General features: G+C 41.9%; 1 protein-coding gene across 2 annotated transcripts in view; it reads right to left on the bottom strand.

The window, feature by feature from the left end:
• LRPAP1 (LDL receptor related protein associated protein 1) overlaps positions 1 to 23,171 on the bottom strand; it is an 83,697-nt gene that overhangs the window by 44,899 nt on the left and 15,627 nt on the right. For both annotated transcript variants that reach the window (XM_069203465.1, XM_069203467.1), the window contains exon 2: positions 3,932 to 4,076. In XM_069203465.1, the coding sequence (XP_069059566.1) occupies positions 3,932 to 4,076 (145 nt within the window). The remainder of the gene's footprint in view (positions 1 to 3,931; positions 4,077 to 23,171) is intronic.

Raw genomic sequence — 23,171 nt, 5'->3', positions numbered from 1 at the left:
TTAAAACTCGACACGTGGAAATAGTGGCCCTTCTCACGAATTTAATGCAGCTACACCTGAGGCTTCTCCTTGTACAGTTAAGTGTATGAAATGTGTTTACAAATGTCAAAGAGACTCCCAACATTACACCGCAGTAGGGATTCACCACATCTGCATGGGATTTCGCTGAGCACTGCTCTAAAACAAACGTGGGGTTCCCATGAGAGAAACTTGATGAAAAATAACCTTAAGCATGCGTAAGTTAAACCACATGAATAAATTGCACACTCCTATTTCGCTGATTTACAGGAGGTTCTTGAGCTTTCACAAGAGTTTAAAAAGTCAATTACAAATCCAAAGCTGTATTTCGCAAATCATCGCCTACGATCCTTCAACTAGTTAAAGCACTGGAAGTAGTTGAACCCTTTCAGTATTTGGACAGAAGCTCTATAAATACTTGTTTTATTAGATCTTATGTCTTCGGCCGTGAGCTCAGAGCACTTCAATGGATTGACTCACAGTGGTACACGGTTAGTACCTGTTCTTTAAATATGTTAATTACATCTCCTCTTTCTTTTTACTGATGGCGTCTTTCATCACTGTGACTGCCTGCATTTGCTATATTATGTGTATTTTAGATGCTCTGAACATGTAGAGTGCAATACCATTTTTGATGGGCAGTTGAATGTACAGGTTGCTAGTCTGGCTAGTGTCTGAGCCACAACTTGACTAGGACTCACCTGACGATTGCTTTTTAATCTTTGGGAGCATTCAGGAGCTTGAGAGGTGTTTGGGGTATGAACCCCTGCTCAGGCTTTTTGCTTCCTTTTGCCTAGCAGGAGTTGGGGGATCCGGGCCTTTTTAAGATTGTCAATTTTCTGCTCAGGTTGCCAGCCTTCATTGCTCTTCTATTTCTTTCACATTCATGGGATACATTTGTTCAGCAGTAAGCAGTATCCTTGCCTATTTTTGTCCATTTGGCATCCTTTTACGCAATGACATTGTATCTGCTTGGCGTATGTCAGTGCAAAGATTATAGGCCTTCTCTGATTACCCTATTTTTTAAAAAGTGTTAGCATGCCTTCTCCTGCTGCCCCCATGGCTAGGCTACAAAAGTGTTTTTGACCTTATTACAATTATAATTTGTGCACCTCTCTCGTCCACACCCTCATCCATAATACTGCCAGGCGCAGACATGTAAGAAGAGGACCACAACTCTGTGGTCATCACAGACAACATTAAACCACTTCTCACACAAGCTCAAAATAAAAACAAAATCCTTGCTACCACCCAGTGTAACTTGCTATCCATATGAGAAGGTGCTTGAGTGCCCCGCATATTTGTAGTAGGTGCTACACATGAGCTCCAAATTCAATTATTCCTTGATAGCTTTTAGGTGTCCAATTCACATCAAATGAGTAAATTAATGGTTGCATGGATGTATGCCTATGATTTTCAGTGTTTCGCTTTTCTTTTTAAAATACACTCAATTTCCTATGTAATATATAATTTTCTTTTGTCTGTTTCCTTTGTATCCCTGGCATGTGTTCACCAAGTGAAACTGGACTTGATTTTATTGTGTGCCCTATGGATACTTCTCTGGCAGCTTAGAGAGGAAAAATTGAACCACAGCATTTAATGTAATCATCCTCTTCATGATGTGAGTTACAGACTGTGGTCCTATGTTACACGAGGTCTGCCTGTTGATTAGATCGCCCTAGGGCTCCCATAGCTAAAACAAGATGACGCATACTTGTCTTGGTATACTCCAGGATCCACTGTGAATGGAAGTAGCTTACCAATAGAGAAGTTAATGAACTGTAGGTAGAATGCATTATGAGTTCAAAGTCTTCACAAGAAACATCACTTTGACGTTCGATATAAACAGGTGGTCACTAGGACAATTGCAGAGGATATATTAAGATGGCTTTTATTTTGCCACTTGTGCATTTTGCAGGCCGTACTGAAAGATAATATTTGTAATCAGCCAAGCCAAGGTGTGCATGCTGAGTTAGCACTGGATATTCCCAGAAGGTTCAGAGTCTACACTCTTGGAATTCTCCAGTGAGGGCAAGGCTGTGTGTCTCTCAGGGGCACTCAAAATAAGATCCAAGAGGAAGGGAGAATGATTTTATTATCTGGGCAGTAGGAACCGGAATACAGACACCCATGCTTTTTTAAGTTAAAATGTTATGATTTCAGTGGTGTATCCAGCAACTGAGATTTGATTTGTTTGCCTCCCCTACCAACGTTTGGCAGTTTTGTCTGGTATCTTTAAGGTGATGATTGATTGCTACTGTCAAATTATGGAAGTATGAAGATCAACATGATCACACAAGCCTCAAAGGCCAGCAGAAGAAACCAAGGAAATAACGGTGCTGCACCTGTACCTGAAAATAGAGGATGCATTAAGATCATGCTAACCATGTTGGCAAAGGACAAGAACTTTAGAGCACAATTTAATATGAAAATCTTGCTGACAAATAATGAAACCTGAAACCTAAAAATAAGTTCAAAATTAGAAAGAGATTCAAGTCAGAAACCTAAATTGCCACTTTCCCACACAATTGCTGCACTTTCCCGCCTAGATACTCTTTTCTGGTCCTTTCTTCTGAGAGAGATATTAGAGACTGGCTACACCGATCTTTTGATTACAGATGTTCTTCCCTATGTTAATCCGTGGAGTTGATCAGAGGTCATGAAACTTTCTTCAGCTATACAAATGATCTGCTCTCTCTTTAAAAACATTTACCCCACAAGTCCATCCATGGGATTCAAGGGCTCTAGGTTCTGCTTAAGGCCTGACAACGATGCCTTCTGTCCAGAGCTTTTTCCTCACTTCATAGATCCTTCAAGTTTAGCTTCTCATGATGAATCCCTCACAACACTGCTTGTACTCAGTTTCAAAGTTTCTATAAGTCCTGAAGAAGAACGACTCTTAGCTAGACAGACCTGAAGTGTAATAATGACCTTGTCTGCTTGTGACTATAGCCTGTGAAACAAGACCAATTAAAAAGACCGACGCAACTGAATTAACTTTAAAACTGTGCTATGAGATGATTTTATAGGACCCTACGATAAAACCTACTACATATAGAGATTATTTTGTATTACAGTTGCAGATAATGTTGTTCAATCCTGTACCAGTAACTATTTATTACATAATTACGTTACGTTGGAGTTATGGGTGGTGCACGAGAGTGCCTTAGGACTCACTTTTATTTTGCAGTTATACCTTGCTAGGTACCTGTTCATATATTATGAACAAGTCTTAATTAGTGAAAACAATCAACCTCACAGAAGTTCGTGGACATAGCTAACTTTCAAACACAATCGGCCACCGCAGCCCAGAAAACAGTTATGAATGTCACTTTGTAAATCAATGGTCCTAACATTTAGTTTGTAGTTCAATACTATAATAAAAATATTTTGTGTGCACTCTATTTTGGACATGTATATAGTTTAGGAACTTGTGAAGAATCATGACAAATTCATATCTCTCGGAAGGCTGGCAATTATGAAGAATATAACTGCAGAGTCTCTGGTCAGCAAAATCACCTCTCAGGTACCATTGAGAAATAGTAATACCCGTAGTTATTGTAACCATTTCCAAAGTTGATGCCTAACGTTATTGCACTGAAGTAGTAACATACAAATATTTGACAGAGAAAAAAATGAAACATAGGCCTATAAATGCAAATGAAATTTTTAACCGGAAAGTAATGCACAAACACTAACTTTAATTATCACAAAATAAAAAGTAAAGTGAAAGTCAGGTGGCCCAGGTGGAAAGGAAATATGGAAGCTGCATTTAGCACCGTGGATCAATAACTATTCCAGTGTCTGAAATATAAAGTCGCCTTGGTGCAGTTTCATATGCCACTATATTTGCATACGTCCTATGACACGATTCCTTCCAAGAATATTTCGAACTGAAGTAATTTTATCTCACCATTTAAGTTCCTCCTCAGTTTTGCTTCTTTTTCTCCATCCTCATCTAATCCCTCTGCCTTAAGTTTCTTCCAGTTCAGCTCGTCTTTTTCTTGTATTTTTAGGTCGCTGTGCAATTCTGCTATTTTTACAGCTGAGAGGTGTAGCTGGAGAGATAAAAACAGCCAAATAAGTGCTGGTATTAGAGTTTATTCAATGAAAATGAATGAATATTCAATTACTTAAGAGAGAGTAGAAGAAACTTTTCACTTTCTTTGTAAGTTTTGCGTTACATTTCATTTGGGGTTTGAGATTCTTGCTATATTACTAAATCACTAAACAGTACATTAATAAACGTATGCAGGACAGTCAGACAAGCAGACACCAGGCTTAGTGATCGACTTGCAGTCAAAAGCAACAGCTTGTGAAAAAAATTTTTTTAATGTAATTTGCCATTTCACAAATGTTAACATATTCTACATGCTAGCTTCTTAAATAGTTTGACATACCACCTCGTAAATGGGAAAGTTTCACCCAACAGTTATATTTCTGACGTTCAAAGGCCCTCAATTCAAAATCCAAGGCTTACCTTGTATATCATTTTGACCAGTGTACATTTTTAATTGTTTACAACTTTAACACTTAGCACCTTCGCCATCATTGTCACCCTCCAATACATTTCAAATTGAAAATAAGCCCAAGTTACTGTGCTACTTTATGTGGATGCACTGCATGGGAGCTGTCAATGCCATTTTACAAGTTCAATAGAATACAATGGAACTTGTAATACGGCGGGTGGGATATCCGTCACATTTGGGACAGAGTAATCCCCTCGGTCAAGGTCGTACTCAGGCCCATAGTCTTTTCAAGTAAAATAGCTGGATTGTTTCATTAAAAACAAAGTTTTATGTCACATGACCCGGCTGTAGTATGTGGTTGCTGCATGAAACACTGCCACTAGAATGGTCATCACGTTTTCACAGTGTCCTTCACAACTGCAGGTAGGCTAACCCCAAAGGACCGTGAGGAGAATGCTCTCATCTAAGATGGCAGCCACCATGATGTGGAATCCAGCATAGACTCCAATAGCTCCAACTTCGTATTGTTAAAGGCAAAGACAGCCATAGGTCATGATGTGAGACACATCCTGCTAAGGGGTTAAATGTCTGGTCTTAAAACAGTGGAAGATCTGAATCAATCCCCTCTGCAAGCAACCATCTCCCAAGTCCTTGTGCAGTGGTTCATTCTGCTGTGCTTCTGTTGGCTCGCTGACACAGTGCATATATTAATAAGAATTAGGTAACACTGATACACCATGCATCATAGATCACAGGATTATATTTTCTCAAAATAATGTTGAAAATTATTATATAAAAAGCCTGCTTAGGAGCTTCTCAGGGAAAAAGGAGCTTCAGACATTAACGAAGGAGTATCTATGACTAATAATCTGCATGAAGGTTGCATTCTCACAGTTGCTATCTGGTCCTCTCGAGAACAATGAAATAACAAAGACAAAGCGTGTCCTTATCTATCGGAGGGCAAAAGACTGGAAAAAATATAAACGAAGATTAGGAATGAGTTTAGGAAGCCCCTATTAATTATAAGAATTTGGGGCTAATGCAGCTAAAACTTGGGAAAAAGGAAGTGATTCTAACATAGGTTACATCAAAGTTAGTCGTGTTGTCAGTTTTCAAATTGTTTACATGTATTGATTATTGTTTTCTCCCCCTAATGTTTATATCTGCAAATGTGCATGTTTATATATTCAGCATTAATCAGGCTTTAAAATAATAATAAAGCCTTATATAAGTATGGTGCAGATTTCTTGTGTGTGCATCCTTTGTGAAAAAGGAGCTGCAGTAACCCACTAAATTAAAAATAATTCCCAATACTCTATCAGAATCTGATAATTTTCCAATACACATTTTCTTCTGGTAAATAAAGGGAGAAGCCCAGGCTACAGTATTCTCCCACTCAAGTTGGTTAATTGGTACTAACCTGTACTTCCCCGAGGGCTAAAAAGAATCTACTGGACCGTGAATGCAAGCACACTTGTGAAAACACCAGGTCTCCCTTCACACATTTTTGCGACATTTCAAAGAATGTGCTCCTGCAGCCAGCAGCTTCTGAGCGGCCCCTAGCACCCGTGGCAGGGGAGCCTGTGCGAAAGCCTCCACTGTGATAAGCATTGGAAAAAAAGGTTTCCGCGTGACAATACACGCGCACCACATTGCCCTTAAGCAGCCCCCTCTTAGCCCTCCTTCATTCCCCTCAGCCGCTAAAGAGGTGTGGTGCCCAGATTAACACGGAGAATGTAAAGACACACCTAGAGAGATGCAGCCATGGCATGTCAAGCTGGGGAGTCGAGTGATGTATGGGATGAGGACATCACTGCCGATGACCCGGAGATGCAAACGCATACCTCGGGTCCTGAGGGCAGCGACTGTTGTTGCCATGGTGACCGCACGTTTGAATGCTTGCTGCAGGAAAAGGAGCCTGGGGAAATCTCAGTAGCAGTCTTAAGAGAAGGCAGCAGAAATTGACGAATTTTACGTCAGTTTGTGGTTCATAACTGGCGCGTTAACACATTAGCAGTGTTATAAAAAGCTAGCTGTCCAGGGTTAGCTGACCAATGGCATTGTGAGGAGTCACCAGTCCTGCATAGACTCAATTGCTGTTCTGTAAGAAATGAACAGCTTCTTGGGGCTAAATAGAGATCTTATGAGGAGCTAGCAGTCCCAGGCCGACTCAATACTCAACTTAGCCCGCAGTCCAGGGTGAACTCATAACCGTCCTTATGAGGAGTCAGCATACCTGGGTGAACTCAACACTGGTCTGAACAACAAGCACTCCGGGGCTGGCTGAATACTGGATATCTGAGGTGCCAGAAGTCCCATGTGGACTCAATGTCTTATAAGGAGTCATGAAGCCGGGAGGAACATTTCACTGATGGACCCAGCACTCCCAAGCAGATTCAGTACTGGCATAATGAGGAACCAGTTGTCCGAGAATAAAGTGGTTACTGAACTTGTGTTGGCACACTCAGTATTTGGACTCATAAGGAACCAGCAGTCCTTCAGTGACAAAATCTGCTGTTTATACCATAATTAGGGATCCCGGGTTATAGTATAGTATTGTTTTTTTTTTTTTTTAACATTTCCGTCTGTATTTAGCCATATTTAAATATCAAACCATATAACAGTGTATATGCTGCACAGTCAGTCTATACCAAATGCAAATAACAGTGGACTCCTGAAATTTCTGTATGTCCATCATCAAATGCTGCATCTATTTGTGTGACTTTAATGTCCCTGGTAGTTGCGGTCTGTTATGTGAATTTGTGCTCTACAACCCTCACCAGTAGAGCAAGTATGTGGGATCTTCAGTGAATTCAAACCTTTCATGCTTGAGAGGCCTGCAGTTCCACATCATAAGAGCCAAACTATCTTATATACCTTCAATATCTTCTGAGATCTTGCAATTTTTGCAGTAGATATCCTAAGTTACCGGTATGCATAGACGCTGGTGCTATAGGCCTTAAACAATACCTCAATGATGAGACCCAAGTAGGTCGAAAACCGGTCTGGGGTTGCTTCTGTTCCCTTCTGCAGGAGACATGGCCTGGCAGGTCAGCCTGGACTGTTCCCATTGAAGCAGGAACACAAATGATTTTCCTAAGATGGCTGTATGAAATTGGATTATTATTTGTAGTGGGTGACTCCCCATCACAAGGAATAATTACAACCCTTGTCCGGGTGAATCCTCAAAGCCACTAAATTATCCTGAGCTCAGTTGTATGGCATCTACGCCACAGAGAAGACATGCTTAACTCCATCTAGTGTGTAAAGTATTTATGAAGTGCCAAAACAATACCAAAGTCAAAAATGTAAAACAACAGAATTCCCAAACCAATTTAGAAAAATAGAGTACAATTAAAGAAACAAAATGGCACCAAAAGGACAAAAATCCAAAGAGGGGAACCAGAGATAAGAATTGTTAAAGTTTTAAGTAGAAATAGCACCAGAAAGCACAAAGTGCCAATGATAGGACCTGGTCACGATAGACCAGGACTCAGGTGCAATATGAGGCAGGCTACAATGGAGCACACCTCGGACATGCCAACCAGATTCATCCTGATCAAATAATTTACCTTCTGATTTAGTCCTTTAAGTCTAAACCCACCACAGAACCTCAAGGGAGGCACTTGTAGGGTGTGAGGCGCAGGCCAACAACAGGGTCTAGTCAGATCAGGTCTAATTGTCACTGGCCAGCTGGATATTTGCAGGAAAGGCCTCTTGTAGCTTGTTGTATCCCTGTAACTTGAGAAGGAGGTCATCCTAATGACCCTTGGAGTTCACATCTGTGTCCTGGGTACAAGAGCGAGCAGGTCCAGTCCTTCAGTGGACAGCAGGTTAGTCCTCTTCTTCTCTTCCTTGGGAGTGGAGTGTTCTCAAGTGGGTGCCTGGAAATGCCACATGTATGCTTGGCACAAGCGAGTGGATGGGTGGGTAAAACTCCTGGGCACATTGAAACCAAATGAGTAAAAGTTCCCGAGGCCAGCCTTACCCACTTTACGCATTTTCAAGAGGTTAAAGTCAAAATCCAGTTTGAGACAATCACAGACTCCCCCTCACCCAATAAAACCAGTGACAGGAGTCTGGTAGAAGAAAATAAGGGTCGCCCAGTAACCAGACAGTGAACACACAAGAATTGTTATGGCATCCTGTCTCCCTTCCTTCCATGTAGGCTCCCAGTATTATATGTAAAACCCAGAGACAGACATTTGGTAGGAGAAAGTAGGGTTCATTAGCAACCAGCCAATCTAAATAGAAGAATTGTCTTGCCATCCTGTTTTCTGCCTTTCAATTACACCCAAAGTGTTATATTCAAACCCAGCAGATGTGTTAAGCAGGATTTGACACCGAAGTGTCAAAAAGGCTGTGGACAGCACTTCACCCTATATATTAAGTGAGTTTTGGAGGAGTCATCTCTGACTACTGTTTTATCCTGGTAAAGAATTTCACACAATCACATGCTAATACATGGCTACGAGAAGTTTGAGAGCAAATGCACATTAGTCTCCAGGAACTTAAGGCATAGAAAAAGTAATTTCTAAAAGTTACCTTCCTTAATAGTTAATAATCTGACTACATCATTGTATTGGAATTTAACACTTATAAAAATAGTTGCTTATTTTTCTAGCCAGTGCCATTCCAGAGGTACAGTATTAGGATTTTAATGTGTACCCTAGTTTTCTGCATGGAACAATTAGGCCTGACACAGAAAAATATAGTTTTTAGGTGCTAATCACTGTAAGATCACTGTAAGAATGATGACATTACATTTCTACATTTCCCACTTTTAAATACCTTCTCAGCTCCAAGGCCTACACAGGACGACTTATTAATATTTGAAAGGGAGGTTTAGAACGGTCAAAATGGTTTGACAGGTCGAATTGCACTGTTTACACTGCTACAGTCAGGCTTCACTGGTAGGCCTGAAGCCATGTTGGCACTGCACTGTAGAGGATGGCACAATAGGTGCTGCTGTCCACTAGTGACATTTTACTTTTAGCTTTGGATAAACTTTGAACCATATACTAGGGATGTTTAGGTAATCTACTTATTCTAATTAGTTGTATACCAATTTCATTATGTTGAAAGAAGCAAAGCCATTTTATCTCTGATAAGTAGGGGTAAAGTGTATAGATTTCTAAAGCCAGCAAAAATAGAGATCAACAGGATGCGGAAAACATGCAGTGAGTACACAGAAAATGCAGATTTCCAACAGCGGGTCTCTGTCAAGGATGGCACAGTGGGTAAAAAAATGACGGTCTGGAATTAAGCAGCGATTTATTCAAGCATTTCTTCCATCACCTTGTAGTTTTTGCATAAAAAGTGTGCAGCACACATTGACCAGATGAGACCATGAATGGTTGAAAGGTGGGGTTTTCTAGGTATGTAACCCTACAAACGTGTTCACCAAGATTTACTCACTTGCGGATAAGTGACTAACTTAAAAAAAAAAAAAAAATAGTTGATGAATTATAATGCGCATTGCTTTATAAAGCTTTAGAATATTACAAATGGACAGTTTGTTTTTAGAAACAAATTGGAAAACATACTTCAAACAGTGAGGACTGAAAAGAGAAGTTTAAATTTCTCTCTGAGCACAGGATTCAACATCCTATACAAATGCAGGCGCAGACGGGCCGCAACCCTTCGGGCCCCCCATATACGGCCAAGGACAATGAACGTGTGAGATATGGGAAACTCGGGAGCCCCTCGTCAAATTCTGCTGGGGGGAGGGAGGGAGGCACATCATTTTTGGGTTGCGCCACTGAACAATTAGCAGCTCGGGGCACCAGGCAAAAAGCTACAGGAAGAAAGACCAGCGCACAAAATATATAATTTCTAGCTGTAAATTAGCGGCTGCGTTCGGACCCAGAGCAACATATGGAAATGCTACACTGCGTTCACTAAAGAAAGTCTCGCTTTGCATGTAACATAATCCCACTGCATTACAGTCTGTATTTCAGTCACGAGCCAACAGGCACCCCAATCCTAATCTGTGGCACTCGAGCCCGGAATAAAACCATATTGTTGTTCTGAACTAGGCTGGTTTTCCTTTAAATCCAGCACGGAAAGAATATCTCTGCAATCCCTGGAGGGATTTAACTTCTAATAAGCAAACCTTAATTTCGTTTTCAGACTATTGTGGTGCCTCAAAGTTTCCACTGCTAATAAGAGTCCACTGACATTCTCATAGCTTCAACCCGAATATTTTATTGAAAAGCAGTTGACTGAAGTATTCACCTGGAGAACCAGGCCTGGATTTGTTTAATTTAAAAATCACTGGAAAAATGTTTGACAGATAAATTGCATAAGGGTCACTCTTTGCCTACTGGTGTGGAAATTTTAATAATCGAGAATAAAATGGACAAGTGGTAGGTGGTTTTGTTTACCTTCTGCCGTCCTTGTGTGCCAGTGATTTTACATCTTTAATAGCAGGAAAGGCACCGCAAAAATCTGTCGCATTCCAACAAAGCCGGTGTTAATCCACAATGCTTCGGAAGGAATGGTGCACCGAGGGGCATTGTGTTAAAGAACGTACTTCAATTTACATCAAAAGCGTAGTTTCAGTTTCTAAGGTGACTAGGGCAATCGATGCCCTTGTGTTGGCAGTTAAATGCGTCTACAGGTAAAGTAAACGTGCAAAATGCATGGTCAAGCAAAACTAAGGAATTTTAAAAAAAGTATCTTTAAGCCAGGATCAGAGTCATGGCAAAAGATGCCCTGAGCCACTTGCTAATATATCAGAACCGAATAAGGGCAGTCAGAGACTGTGGATAAGAATTAGATATTTGCGTTCAACAGGCCCAGGTCCTTCGGGGCAAAATATATGTAAATAAAACAGCAGGAACGGCTCGCGGGGCGTGAAAGGGGGAAATAAACATCCCAGCCTGCCCTGCGGCCAATCCTGACGCTGCTCAGAGCAGCGTCAGGATTAGCTGGGAGCACCCAGGCAGACTGGGAGCCTGTACATGCCCTCTCCAGCCCGGCAACTGTGTTGCTGGGCTGAGAGAGCCTACTGTGCATGTGTTTGGCCGGCCAAACACACATGCACCTTGAGAGGGAGTGCTGTGCACTCCCCCTCACTGCTCTTCACCCCGTGGCCCCACCCCTTTAAAAGAAATCAATAATAAACGCTGCTGGTGGGGGGTGACTCTCTTCCGCCCTAACAGAGTAGCCGCCCCTGTAAAACAGTAGGGTTATCGAGCATTACACTGCTAAGAAAAATGGCTTAAACTACATGCAAACAAATGGTAATAAGTGTTTTAAAAGAACTGGGAATATAGGAGCAATACCAGAGGTGGCTCTTCCGCTATGGTGGAGGAGCACCCCCATCCCTCCCCCCCACCCCAGCCAGCAGCAGCTGCAAAACTTTTAATAAACGGCTTACTATGTTTATACAGTAAAAGGGGTGGGGCCACAGGCGTGACAGGAACAGAGGGGGAGTGCACAGCACTCCCCCCGCAGTGCGCATGTATGTGTGGCCGGCCGTCTCGGGCCAAACATACACCAACCCACAACGCAGTGCCGGGTTGCAAAGAGCAAGCAGAGGCTCCCACTCTGTCTCAGAGCATCCCTGGCTGGGCGCTCTGTCCAATCCTAATGCTGCTTTCATGCTGCTGCAGCATGAGCAGTGTTAGGATTGGACGCAGCACAGGCTGGGAGCCTGTGCCTGCAGCAGAGGAGCGTCTCAGTGGTGGTGCAGCGAAAAAGGTACGTTTTTTCAAATTATTATTAATATATATATTAAACATATATGTTTTGTTGACCCACCCGCAACACTCCGCCCCTTTTCCCTCACGCGAGCTGCAAATGAGCAACACGCGCTGTGTGTTGACTCACAAAATTGACAGGAGGCCTGTAGTAATGCAGGGATACCTCAATTCCGAAACGTGTCACTCGCTGACACAGCCAGTGCCTAAAGTGTGCAAGTGGTCCCCACTTTTAGGGCGATCGCCACATTTTTCATCAGACTTTGATGAAGAGCAAGAGATAAAGAAAGAAAAGGGAGAAAAAGCATGCAAGATAGTGAAGTAGGAGGACCAAACAGGTGAAAATAAGCACAAGATTCATTACTTCATGAGCAGAGCGGGTGTAACCTGCAGCTTTGACTAAGCAAACCTCAAATTGACAAGATCATAACATCCTGGTTGATGGGAATTTACCTCACCGAGTCCCAACACATGATCCCCCAACATGTCCAGGTACTACTGGAATGCACTCATCAAGAGTCCTAGGACCAGTCTCCTCACAGCCAGGTTCACAAGCTGGTGTCTCAAGAAAAAAATTACTGTCATCATACATAACATTGCTCATCACGCAATTCAGAACTTATGGATATTTTGTTTAAATTCTGGATTTGACCACCCTCTACTCTCATTGCTTTGCTAAAGGCTTCTACAACCATAACAGGGTCAGACAATTTAGGGAGACTCTCCCAACTCAACAGAAAGTGTAAGCAGAATCTTCTCACCAAGTCTGAAATGCTCATAAGATGGTTTGCCTCTTTTGCTGTACACATTTTTAAAAAATAACTTTTCCTGGTATTTTGACACCAATTCCCGGACTCTCATAAAATCCACAACACTACCATCTCCACCAAAGTCTTTGAGCCACCACTAAATAGGTTCATCCCTCTATGTACCTTGAATGGAGAACTGCTGGACGCAGAGATGGGTGTAGTCCTGTAGGTCAAAAAGGTAGTTGGGGCTACTTCCCTACTCACAAACTAGGAGTCATTAGCCAACTTTTTCTTACAAGGCATATCCTCCAAAAATGTAATTACCACACATGGAGTGACTTGGTAAAACAGCCAGGCACAATGAATGTGAAAGATTCTCTCCTTGGTACCACACCAAAGGTTCTCAATTTATCAAAACCGAGCTCTCTCCACAGGCCCTGAGCACAGGCTACTGGAGAACACTAAGTTACGCATGGTTCTGCAGATTTATTGCTACTCACACACATTGGGCAAACCTATGCCCACCCATGCATCATCCTTTCAATCACAGGCCACAACTAAAATTCACTAAATGTCGCTACGTACGAGACATTCTTAAGTGTCCTTTGTCTGCCAAATTAAAAATCCTCCTTCTTACACCCACGGGGGAATAATCTTATCTCCCCTCAAGAAAATACCATTATGCCTCATTAACTCATCTTTCTTCTAAACAAATTAGCCAAGTCTGTGTGCTTCCAGACAGCCATTAACCATACAATCCAACAGCACATTCATTTCTACATCTTCCTCTATTCTAAAATTCAATCTATTTATTTTCCAAAAGACATCTCACAAGAAAGAAAGCAAGAAGATCCTGTCTTTTACCTATTAGTTTAGTTTCCTTGACATAACACTTTCGATCCAGTGTTGACATTTCTATTAACTTGTATTGAAAGAAAAATGTATAAAACTGTGTCTGAAAAACATGGATTTTGGCATTTATAAGCCCCAAGTGGATCTTGAGAGGAAGCTCCGATCTGTTGAAAAAACAATTGTCGCAGTTGTTTTACTTGTTTATTGCCATGTTCGCATTACAAACGTTGGATATTAGGCTTCCCTCAAAGTGCTGTTTTATTTTTATACAATAAATAGACTCCTTATGGAAATTTTTATTCAGTTCACAACAAAAAAAGACACAGACTGAAATATTAATGAAAAGGATGGACCGTTTCAAAATGTCGTTCTATTTAAAAATGAAGTGCTTTCCTACAGTCTAGCACATCACTTTGTCTTTTTAGGTTGAGCATAGCAGCGCGCAAGAGCTGCTTTTCCGACGTGTTGGTACGTATCTGGGCTTTTAACCACATCCATCACTATCACTTGTTCATGGGCTTGCCTTTCATAAATTCTTTGTTTTCGTTCGTAACTGCTTTACGTTTGTCGCTCCTTAGGGTGGTTTTGTTACCGCCTTGGCCATCAACCGTGTTACATGAATAATTGCACTTTTGCCGATAACTCTGACTGCGAGCAAACATCTTTTTCCTTTTGTCTCTCTCTTCGCAATCAGGGTGGCGCTTTGATTCGGCTCGCTTATGTCAACTGTTTTACTTTTTATTTTCAGTTTATGTGGCAAGAAAAGTCCAGTTAGGAATTTACAATGCTAATAGCTCTACCTCGAGCAAATGCGAGACCCATTGCATTGCAAATGCTTGTTTGCTTTTAGTTAGCACACACCAGGGTGAAAATTGAGGCCCCCGATCGTCCATACCAGATCCTATTTGCTATACTAGCGTTGCTCCCACAAATCAAGCTTACGATACCATCTTAATTTTTTAGCCCCCAATTCCAATTTCCTTCCCATTTACAGAACGATTTTCAAGCTTAATTTTACAAACAGTTTATGTATATACACTTATTTAAAATGCAATTATTGAATTTTAGAAACAAAGGCGGCCTCCACCATGTGTATGCACTGCTAATCCCCAGGATCCGTGGGCTTCAGGTTAAGAATCGCTGTTCTAGTGAACGGATAGTCCATAATGGTTAATACCACTGGATCAACGAGGGACGAAGCTGAATTTACGGCCACGAGCATTGCCAGGTTAGATGTCTCTGCTCCAATTACCTAACTTCAGGGTCCAGAGGGATGAGGTATCCAATGATCTTTTAATATCTTCACTATACCTTCCCAAAACGAAGATTATTGGGGGAACTTCAACCATATTTGTAAAGTGACCCCCTTGTTTCACTACTGCTCCAGCATTCTTGACTGGCAGTGGGATACACATGGTGAAGCCTCCCGAGTATACTGTGCTAAATAAAGATAATTTTATAGTGTATGTCACAGTTTCTAACAAGAGACAAGCTTTTAAGTATGTCTTTCCTCAATGTCTACTACTATTGTGGCAGGATCTGTTCATTCACAAATTCTAAGCTGTTTTGTGCACCCAGTTATGGGAAGGGGAACGGCCCATAAGACTCGATATTGGAGATTACACTTTTAGGACCCATTAATCTAGGCAGAATGTTACGAAAAAGTGATTCACTGCTAGTGGCTACTTGCTTCATCTGAGGGTGAGGGTTTCGCTGTCTCTGTTTGAGCACACAAGAGACAGCCTCATCCATGTGAAACTCCAATTTGCATTGTGTCAAGGATTGTAGAGTCCCCGCCTTAACATATCAGCAATCGTACTGCATTAACCTTCTCTCCACTTAACAGGACACTCCCAGTGCACTCACTTGTAACATGTGTTGTGTGTATGGTGAGAGAAAGGTTGCAAATCCCCTCTGTACCACCAGCTTGTCCAAAGAGACCAGGTCCCAAGCCAGTCTACCTTCCATGGTCCATGAGCACCCAAATCGTGCCTCGAACCCACTAAAATGTCGGGTTACCTCAGGTCACATTGCAAAACAGCTTCCAACAGTCAGGAGTGTAGAGAGCCAAACAGTTAGCTAAAAGACTGTCTGTACGTTGGGTTCCTAGGGGCCAACATGGGGTTGCATTTGCCATAGGGATTGTGAACCACCAGGCGGGGTTTGCAGCCAGCAGCACGGACCCCATGATTTCAAACCAGGTCGTTCAACCCCAGGTCCTTGAGTCAAGCAAGGGTTCACAAACCTTTAACTGAGGCTTGCCTCTGTCTTGGGCGACAAAACTACTCCGATGACTCTCTTGGGTCCAGCAGACTCAGGTGCACCTTTTAAGTGTCAGGTCTTGGTTTCCCATTGGTCAGTGGTGATCAAGCGACTGTGGCTACCAACTGGCCAAAGTGATTTCTTCAGATTTTGCGACCCTGGAACTGAAACTGAAACTGGAACTGTAATAGGAAGTCAGCCAACTGACTCTTGGAGTTTACCCTTTTCTAACTAGGGCTTGGGGATGACTTTCCATGAGCAGGGCTTGAGCAGTCCTCTCTTTGCTAGGCCAAGGATTAGCAGGTGTAGTCCAATCTTAGGTGCAGTTGTTGCTGTGTCTCGGGAACAGCAGGGCAGCCCTTTGGTTCTTTCGCTTGTGCAGGTGTGATTTGAGGTCTGGATGCTGCTTTTATGACTACAACTTGCCCTCGAGGATGCTGCGACTACTAGCCAGTTGGCTACCAGGTCCCCTTTCGCATAATGATGTCTCACAAAAAGCCATTTCCTCACAAGCCACAAAAAATGTGATGCAGGACAGGTGGGGGTCACAAAGAAGGGCTAGAAGGGTGTGGTGGCGGCAGATGTCAGCCCACACAGAAATGCAGGGAAAGAGACGTTGCAGGGTGCTAGGGACACAAATGAGGGGAGGGAGACTGGACCTTTTGGGGGTGTAAGGGTAAGGCATGTCAGCATATAGATAGATGGTCTGCAGGGCTGATGGGGAGTGCACACAGAGTATGTGAGGGGCATATAGAGTGGCATGGTACAGGATAGGACACAGGTGCTGGAGTTGGGCAGGAGCAGAATAAACGTGAGGCACAGAGGTGCTTCAAGTGGTGTGAGGGCCACATAAGTGTACTATAGAGGTGCTGCTGAGAGGCACACAGACTGGGGCACATACTCCGTATAATATGTCCACACAACCAACATCATACATCTACGCACCCATTGTCACAGACCTGCCCACTCATCGTCCCAGGCAAGGCCAGACTGGTCGTACTGGTCATCGGGCGCTTTTCCAAGAGACTGGAAGGTTGGGTTGGGCACTGTTGTTACTGGGGGGCTGATTTTGTAGCAGTACATGAGTTTTAAGTGCAATGCAGAGTTCCTTGTATATCCAACAGTTTTTTTGGCAACAATAAAACTGCTATAATGATGGTGATTAATGTGTCTGCTTGAGAGAGAGAGATCAGAGTTTTGTCTAGTGGCAGTTTTGACTCATTTAAGGTAGCACAGAGGGTTAATATGCCTGCTGCAAACAGCAAGTACTAAGCAGATCACAGAACAATATTTTATTTACAATGCTCAGTGGGATACTGTTTTTGTAAAAGAGATCCCTTTGTTACTGTGCAGTTCATAAGTTACAGTCATAATCTAGCACAGTGAGCTATGAACTGCCATCAAAGATCTGCATTCAAACTCAATAGTACAGGTTAGAAAGTTGTGTTTTTTTCCCAGTCTTGGACTAATTTTGCTTACATGGGTTTGTTTGATTAGAAATAAATTGTTATTGGTAAAGTCAACCCTAACCACTGTGTTACGTTCTGAATCCTGAGCTTATGCTTCCCTAGGCCAACCACTCTTAAAAACACATGCCTACCTGCATGGATGACAAATGAATCCCACACTATGTAGTCCCTAGTTTCTATACACTGGTTTACACTCATGATTCATTGAGTTTGTGTGTGTTATGTAAAGTGCTCCAACACCCCACACAGTTAAGAGAGGTGCTATAAAACAAATGAAATACATGTGAGAGAGGGGCTATGGAGCGATGGGAGTCACCTTTAGAGGGTGATAGTGAGGGAATCATTGAAGAGCCCCAATAAAGATTGCCGTATGCTGGTGCACTCTAAGGTCATCATTTACTATTCTTTAAAAACAAATACAGTTCAATATATCATGAAAAATGTTTTGTAGACTGTACCATTTAAAAAAAAAAAAAATCTGGGGCGGGGTGGTTGGTAGGGGAGAATTACGAAAACCCCATTGTAGTGGTCAGGCTCACTTACTATGGACCCTATGGAGGATGGTGGGACAAAATTTGCCAGGGCTGCGTTGGGTTTCCAGTTTAGCCCTGGTCACAGGCACTACACACCCATCATCACAGGCACTGTGCACCCATCATTATACACCTCAGCCAATATCATATGCCAACAAACCTACCATAATACACGAAGACACTCTCCTCCAAGTATTTGTGCCTCCAACATTGTATGACAAAACACCCACCCATCATAGGGATATCCACGCCAAATAAAATATTACAGTTTCAGACTCCATATAGGGAGCAACAGGCTAAGCAGGAGCTAAAGGGCCAAAGCTTTTCTGATATCCTAGGGCCTGTCCTACTATGGCTCTTCAAGCTTGTCCAAGTACAGCCCTTTGAGCCTTGGCTGTCAGGTGAAGCAATGGCACACAGTCACAGGCTTTTCAAGGAGGTAAATGCAGGATTAGACTGCCTCAACACCACCCCCGCCCTCCCAGCAGCACGATAAGATAACTGTACAGCCCACTGCTTCTGTTTAAAAAAGACGAGTATTTTACTACACAGAAAGAAAAATATTACACACTACAGAAATGCTGGGATACCAATCTTGCGGGTGTGAGCCTCTTATGTTTCAAAGTGAAGATTCTCCCTCCCCCCCCCACCAAGCACTCTTCCTACCCCTTTATACCTTTGTCTCAGTATTAATGCAATATAGTCTTGATTCGGTGAGGTGCACTCCCCCACTTCTTTGAGCAACCTGTCTCAAAAGCTATAGGCACATTTCAATCTCCCACCTACCTGCGCTGGTGCGGCTCGGGGTCTGTCTGAGCTGGACCTTGCAGCAGCCGGCTGCATGGCAAGTCTCAGAGAGACTGTAGCAAGAGTCATCGCAGTAATTCCTGCCAGGTGCTATTTCGAGCACTAAGTGCCACAATGTGACTACCTCAGGTCTTGAGAGTAGGGCTTGTTACGGGCATGTCTGGGGCAGTGATTAGTTCTCTACTTGTGGAGAGGTATCCAGTAAGGGCACCTCTGGATTTCAGTCTTTGCTTCCTTGTGGCAGTTGGTACCAAACAGCATTCCTTCTTCAGTTGGACCAGACAGTCTGGCACTCAAGCTGCATTGCCCTAATGCAATGATGGGGACAGTACACGGAGACCGCCGGGCATACTACATCAGTGGTGCATCTCCTCCAATGAAGCAGCTGGGATCCATCAGCGGTCTTGACAGTGCTGATCACTCAGGTTCCAAGGACCCTTCACAACCCGACAACAGATAAGTAGACCTACCCTTATCACTACTATCTATGAAATGGCAGCTCTAAAAAGACTTATCAGCAGTCTTTTGTCTCAAAAAGGATTTAAGTGAATTTCAAGGGGACACGTGTCCTCTTTTATAATTTCTCTGTTTCGGATCACTCCCTCCAGTCTCAAGAATGTCAGCAGTACACCTCCACTGTCTGGGAAACCAACTTACCTCCATCTTGTGCACATGAATAGGCCAAGGGCTTCTGAAATGGGACCCTTAGGCTTGTTTCCCTCTAGTTCACTCACAAACCAGTTTACTACACACTACTCCACTAGCATACACACATGCTCCAGCATATAGGATCTTGATGTTAGGATTCTGGGTTCACTAAGAGCAGTGGAACCTTTACACAAGTAGGCCAGCAGCCTCCGCGTAAATGGCATAGGAAAAACATGACAAAGGTAATAAGAATTGGTCAGACAATATTGAATTGCCTAAAACACAAACAGTGAAAGGCAGGCAAGGTTGACACGTATGTTTATTGTGGCCTTTCCATAAAAAATGAAAATCTCAAATTTCCAATCGAAAGTGCTACCTTTGAACGTTTCCCAAGTGAATCTTAGCTCCCAACCCCAGCACACTGTATTCAATGAATCAGATGTTCAAACAAAATTTAAGACACAACATAATATAACACATCATTAAATACATCATACGGCAAAACAACCACTTGTATAAATTTCTTCACATAACCAACCAACCCACATCATGCCTAAATCCACCTGGCACACCCACAATCATACAACCTGTAGTATATTTCACATTTTTAGGTAGAACTAATTAGTTATTTAACTAGGTTCTTCTTGTTTATTTTAAAGTTTATTTAATTGTTATAATGTTACAATGTTTCTTGGTATGCTCCACTCTCCCCATGCTGCTCCAGGCATGAGAGAATATGGAATGTGGAGAGGAGGCAGTTGAGATCTTGCCGAGCAGCTTGAAGGTGTGGCTGGAGTTTCTTGGATTTCCAACTTGAAGAATAAATACATCACAAGTATTTATTTTGGTTTCCTGAATCTTTTCTTCTACATCTAATGAGAAATTACATCATTTTTGGCGACGAGCTGAACCCCTTCTTATCCAGGAACTCCAACTCATCTTTGTTCGTGTCACTATCAGAGGTAATTTTTTCTTCCCCTTTGATTCTTGTGACATTTCATTTTTTTTTACTCGGCTGCTACTACGTTTCTTATTTTTTTATTATTGCTAATGTTTTTTATTACGATCCGTGCCTTCTACGGCACAGTTTCGTTTGTCTCAAGCGCTTTGGTTGCCGTAGCAACACTTTCCTCGAGCAGCGCCAGAACAGAAGCTCTCTTTTCAGACACGCGTGCGCTATTGATTTATCGGCGCGCTGTCTAATTCAAGCTTCCTGCTGTGAAAGCTTTCTCTCCGACACACACGCGCTGCGCTGTGCCAGAAAGCTTAAAGATTCTTGGAGTTCCGGCCTGTTTAAACTCCCGTTCAACATCGTGTAACAGTCCAATTGTTTTGTACTCGCTTCGAGTAGATTTTGCTTAAAACAACATTTGATTATAACATACCTAACTTCAGTGAATTTGGAATGGACAAAGTTACGAATGCATGAAGGTGACAGGAAACAATTTTTAACATTTTCCGATGCATTGTTTTTTGTTGCTTTTGCGTCACCAATTTGTTTTTGGGAATTTCAAGCTTTTTGATGTTTTGGACTTACAAATCTCTACAATACATTGTATTCAACATTTTTTTTTTTTTATCTTGGTGACGTAAAGGTACTGGTGCTCACATTTTTTTTTCTCATCAAAAATGCAGAACATTTCTCCTCCACCATTTTTTCTTTCAATACCTGGTGATCCACCTATTCCCTGGAACAAATGGAAAAATGTTTTTCTGACTTACATAAGAGTTTGTGGAAGTAATTTATCAGCTGAGAGAAAGACATTGCTTCTACAACATTGTTTGGGTGCGGAAGGACAGGAAATTTTAGAGACTCTGACACATATTACCCACCCTGATGGTGCGGATGGCGACTCCTCCTTAAATGAATTTGAACTAATGTTACTTAAATTGGACAGACATTACTTACCAAAGATTTCTATAATTCTTCAACGATATTATTTTGGGAAGTGTAAACAAAATGATTCGGAGTCTATTGAAGACTTTGTTACTAATTTACAGAAATTAGCTGCACAGTGTAAATTCGGAGACAATTTGGATGAACGCATTCAGGATCAGTTCATGCTAGAATGTAAGAGTGACAAAGTAAGAGAAGCCCTGTGGTCTAAAGGAGATCCTATGCTGGAAGAAGTCTTGATTGTAGCAAAACAGATTGAACATTCTGAGTCTTGTATCGAAGATCTGAGGAAGTCTAAGAAAACGGATTCCACAGTGCATAGTTTGGATACTAAATCTAAAGTGACGCAAAACACCACTGTGAAGGGAAAATTATTTTGTTTCAGGTGCAATTCACCATCCCATTTAGCAAACAACAAAATGTGTCCAGCTCTTAATGCTGTTTGTAACAAGTGTGGGAAAAGGGGACACTTTTCTAAATGTTGTAGGGCCATGGGAAAGAAGAATGTTAAAGTTAATGAAATTGAATGCACCGACCGGGAGGAGGGAGAGCACAGTTTTGTTCTTCCAATAGTTAATGACGTCAATTGCATTTCTGATCATCAATGTGTGTACCCTTCAGATATTGTTGAGGTGGGTGGTGTCGACATATCGATGATGATGGATTCAGGAGCGAAATTGACTCTCGTTTCAAAATCTGATTATGTGAAGTATTTCTTGGGTAAAGTTACATTACATGATCCAGATGTTACACCTTTTGGTTATGGTGGTAAGCCCATTGAGCTAAAGGGTTATTTCAATGCAAACATTAACTTCAAAGGAAATAGAATTGTAGGTAAAGTTTATGTTCCAGTTGTAGGAGACACGATTCTAAGCTGGCCCCATCAGAAGTTATTGGGAATCATATTGAATCCTAATTCGGATCCTCAGGTACAAGTGCAGGAAATAATAAATGTAGGTGATGATTTGGTGAGAGAATTTCCCTGTGTTTTCAACAATGATGTGGGTTGCATCAAAGGGTATAAACACCGTATTGTTTTGAGAGATAATGCCACTCCCAAAACATGTAAGGTTAGGAACATTCCTTTTAGCGTTTGAGATAAGGTTAAGGTGGAACTACAGAGGTTGTAATCTCAGGGCATAATTGAAAAGGTGGAGGCTACAGAATGGATTGCTCCCATTGTGGTTGCTACTAAGACTTCAGGGGAAATCAGATTGTGCGTGGACTTGAGAAACCTTAACTTGGCTGTAGTTGAAGACAGATTTCCCCTGCCAAATATATCAGAGATGGTTAGTTCTCTAGGAAATGCTAAATTCTTCACCACTCTTGATCTCAGTTCAGCTTACCACCAGGTACAGTTGTGTGATGAGTCCAAGCCCCTTACCTCCTTCATTACAACATTTGTTGTTTTCATGTTCAACAGAATGCCTTTTGGTCTGTGTTCGGCAGCTTCCGTTTTTCAAAGGCTAATGGATGATATTTTGGGGGGCATTGAGGGCGTACATTTTTTCCAAGATGATGTTTTAATTTTTTCAGAAACGTTTGAATTGCATAAAGAATTAGTCAGAAAGGTTCTCAAAATTTTTCAGTCACGTGGTATTACATTGAAAGGTAATAAGTGCAGATTTTTCAAAACAGAAATTTCTTATTTAGGTCACATCATATCAAAGGATGGAGTTAAACCTAAACAGGATTTAGTAATGACTACTGTGAATTTGTCTGCTCTGGAATGTAAAAATGAAGTTCAAGCCTTCTTGGGGA

Source organism: Pleurodeles waltl, chromosome 1_2 (assembly GCF_031143425.1).
Source record: "Pleurodeles waltl isolate 20211129_DDA chromosome 1_2, aPleWal1.hap1.20221129, whole genome shotgun sequence".
Lineage (NCBI taxonomy): Eukaryota > Metazoa > Chordata > Amphibia > Caudata > Salamandridae > Pleurodeles > Pleurodeles waltl.
The sequence above is the reverse complement of the archived record's forward strand: the minus strand, read 5'-3'. Positions and strand labels throughout refer to the sequence as shown.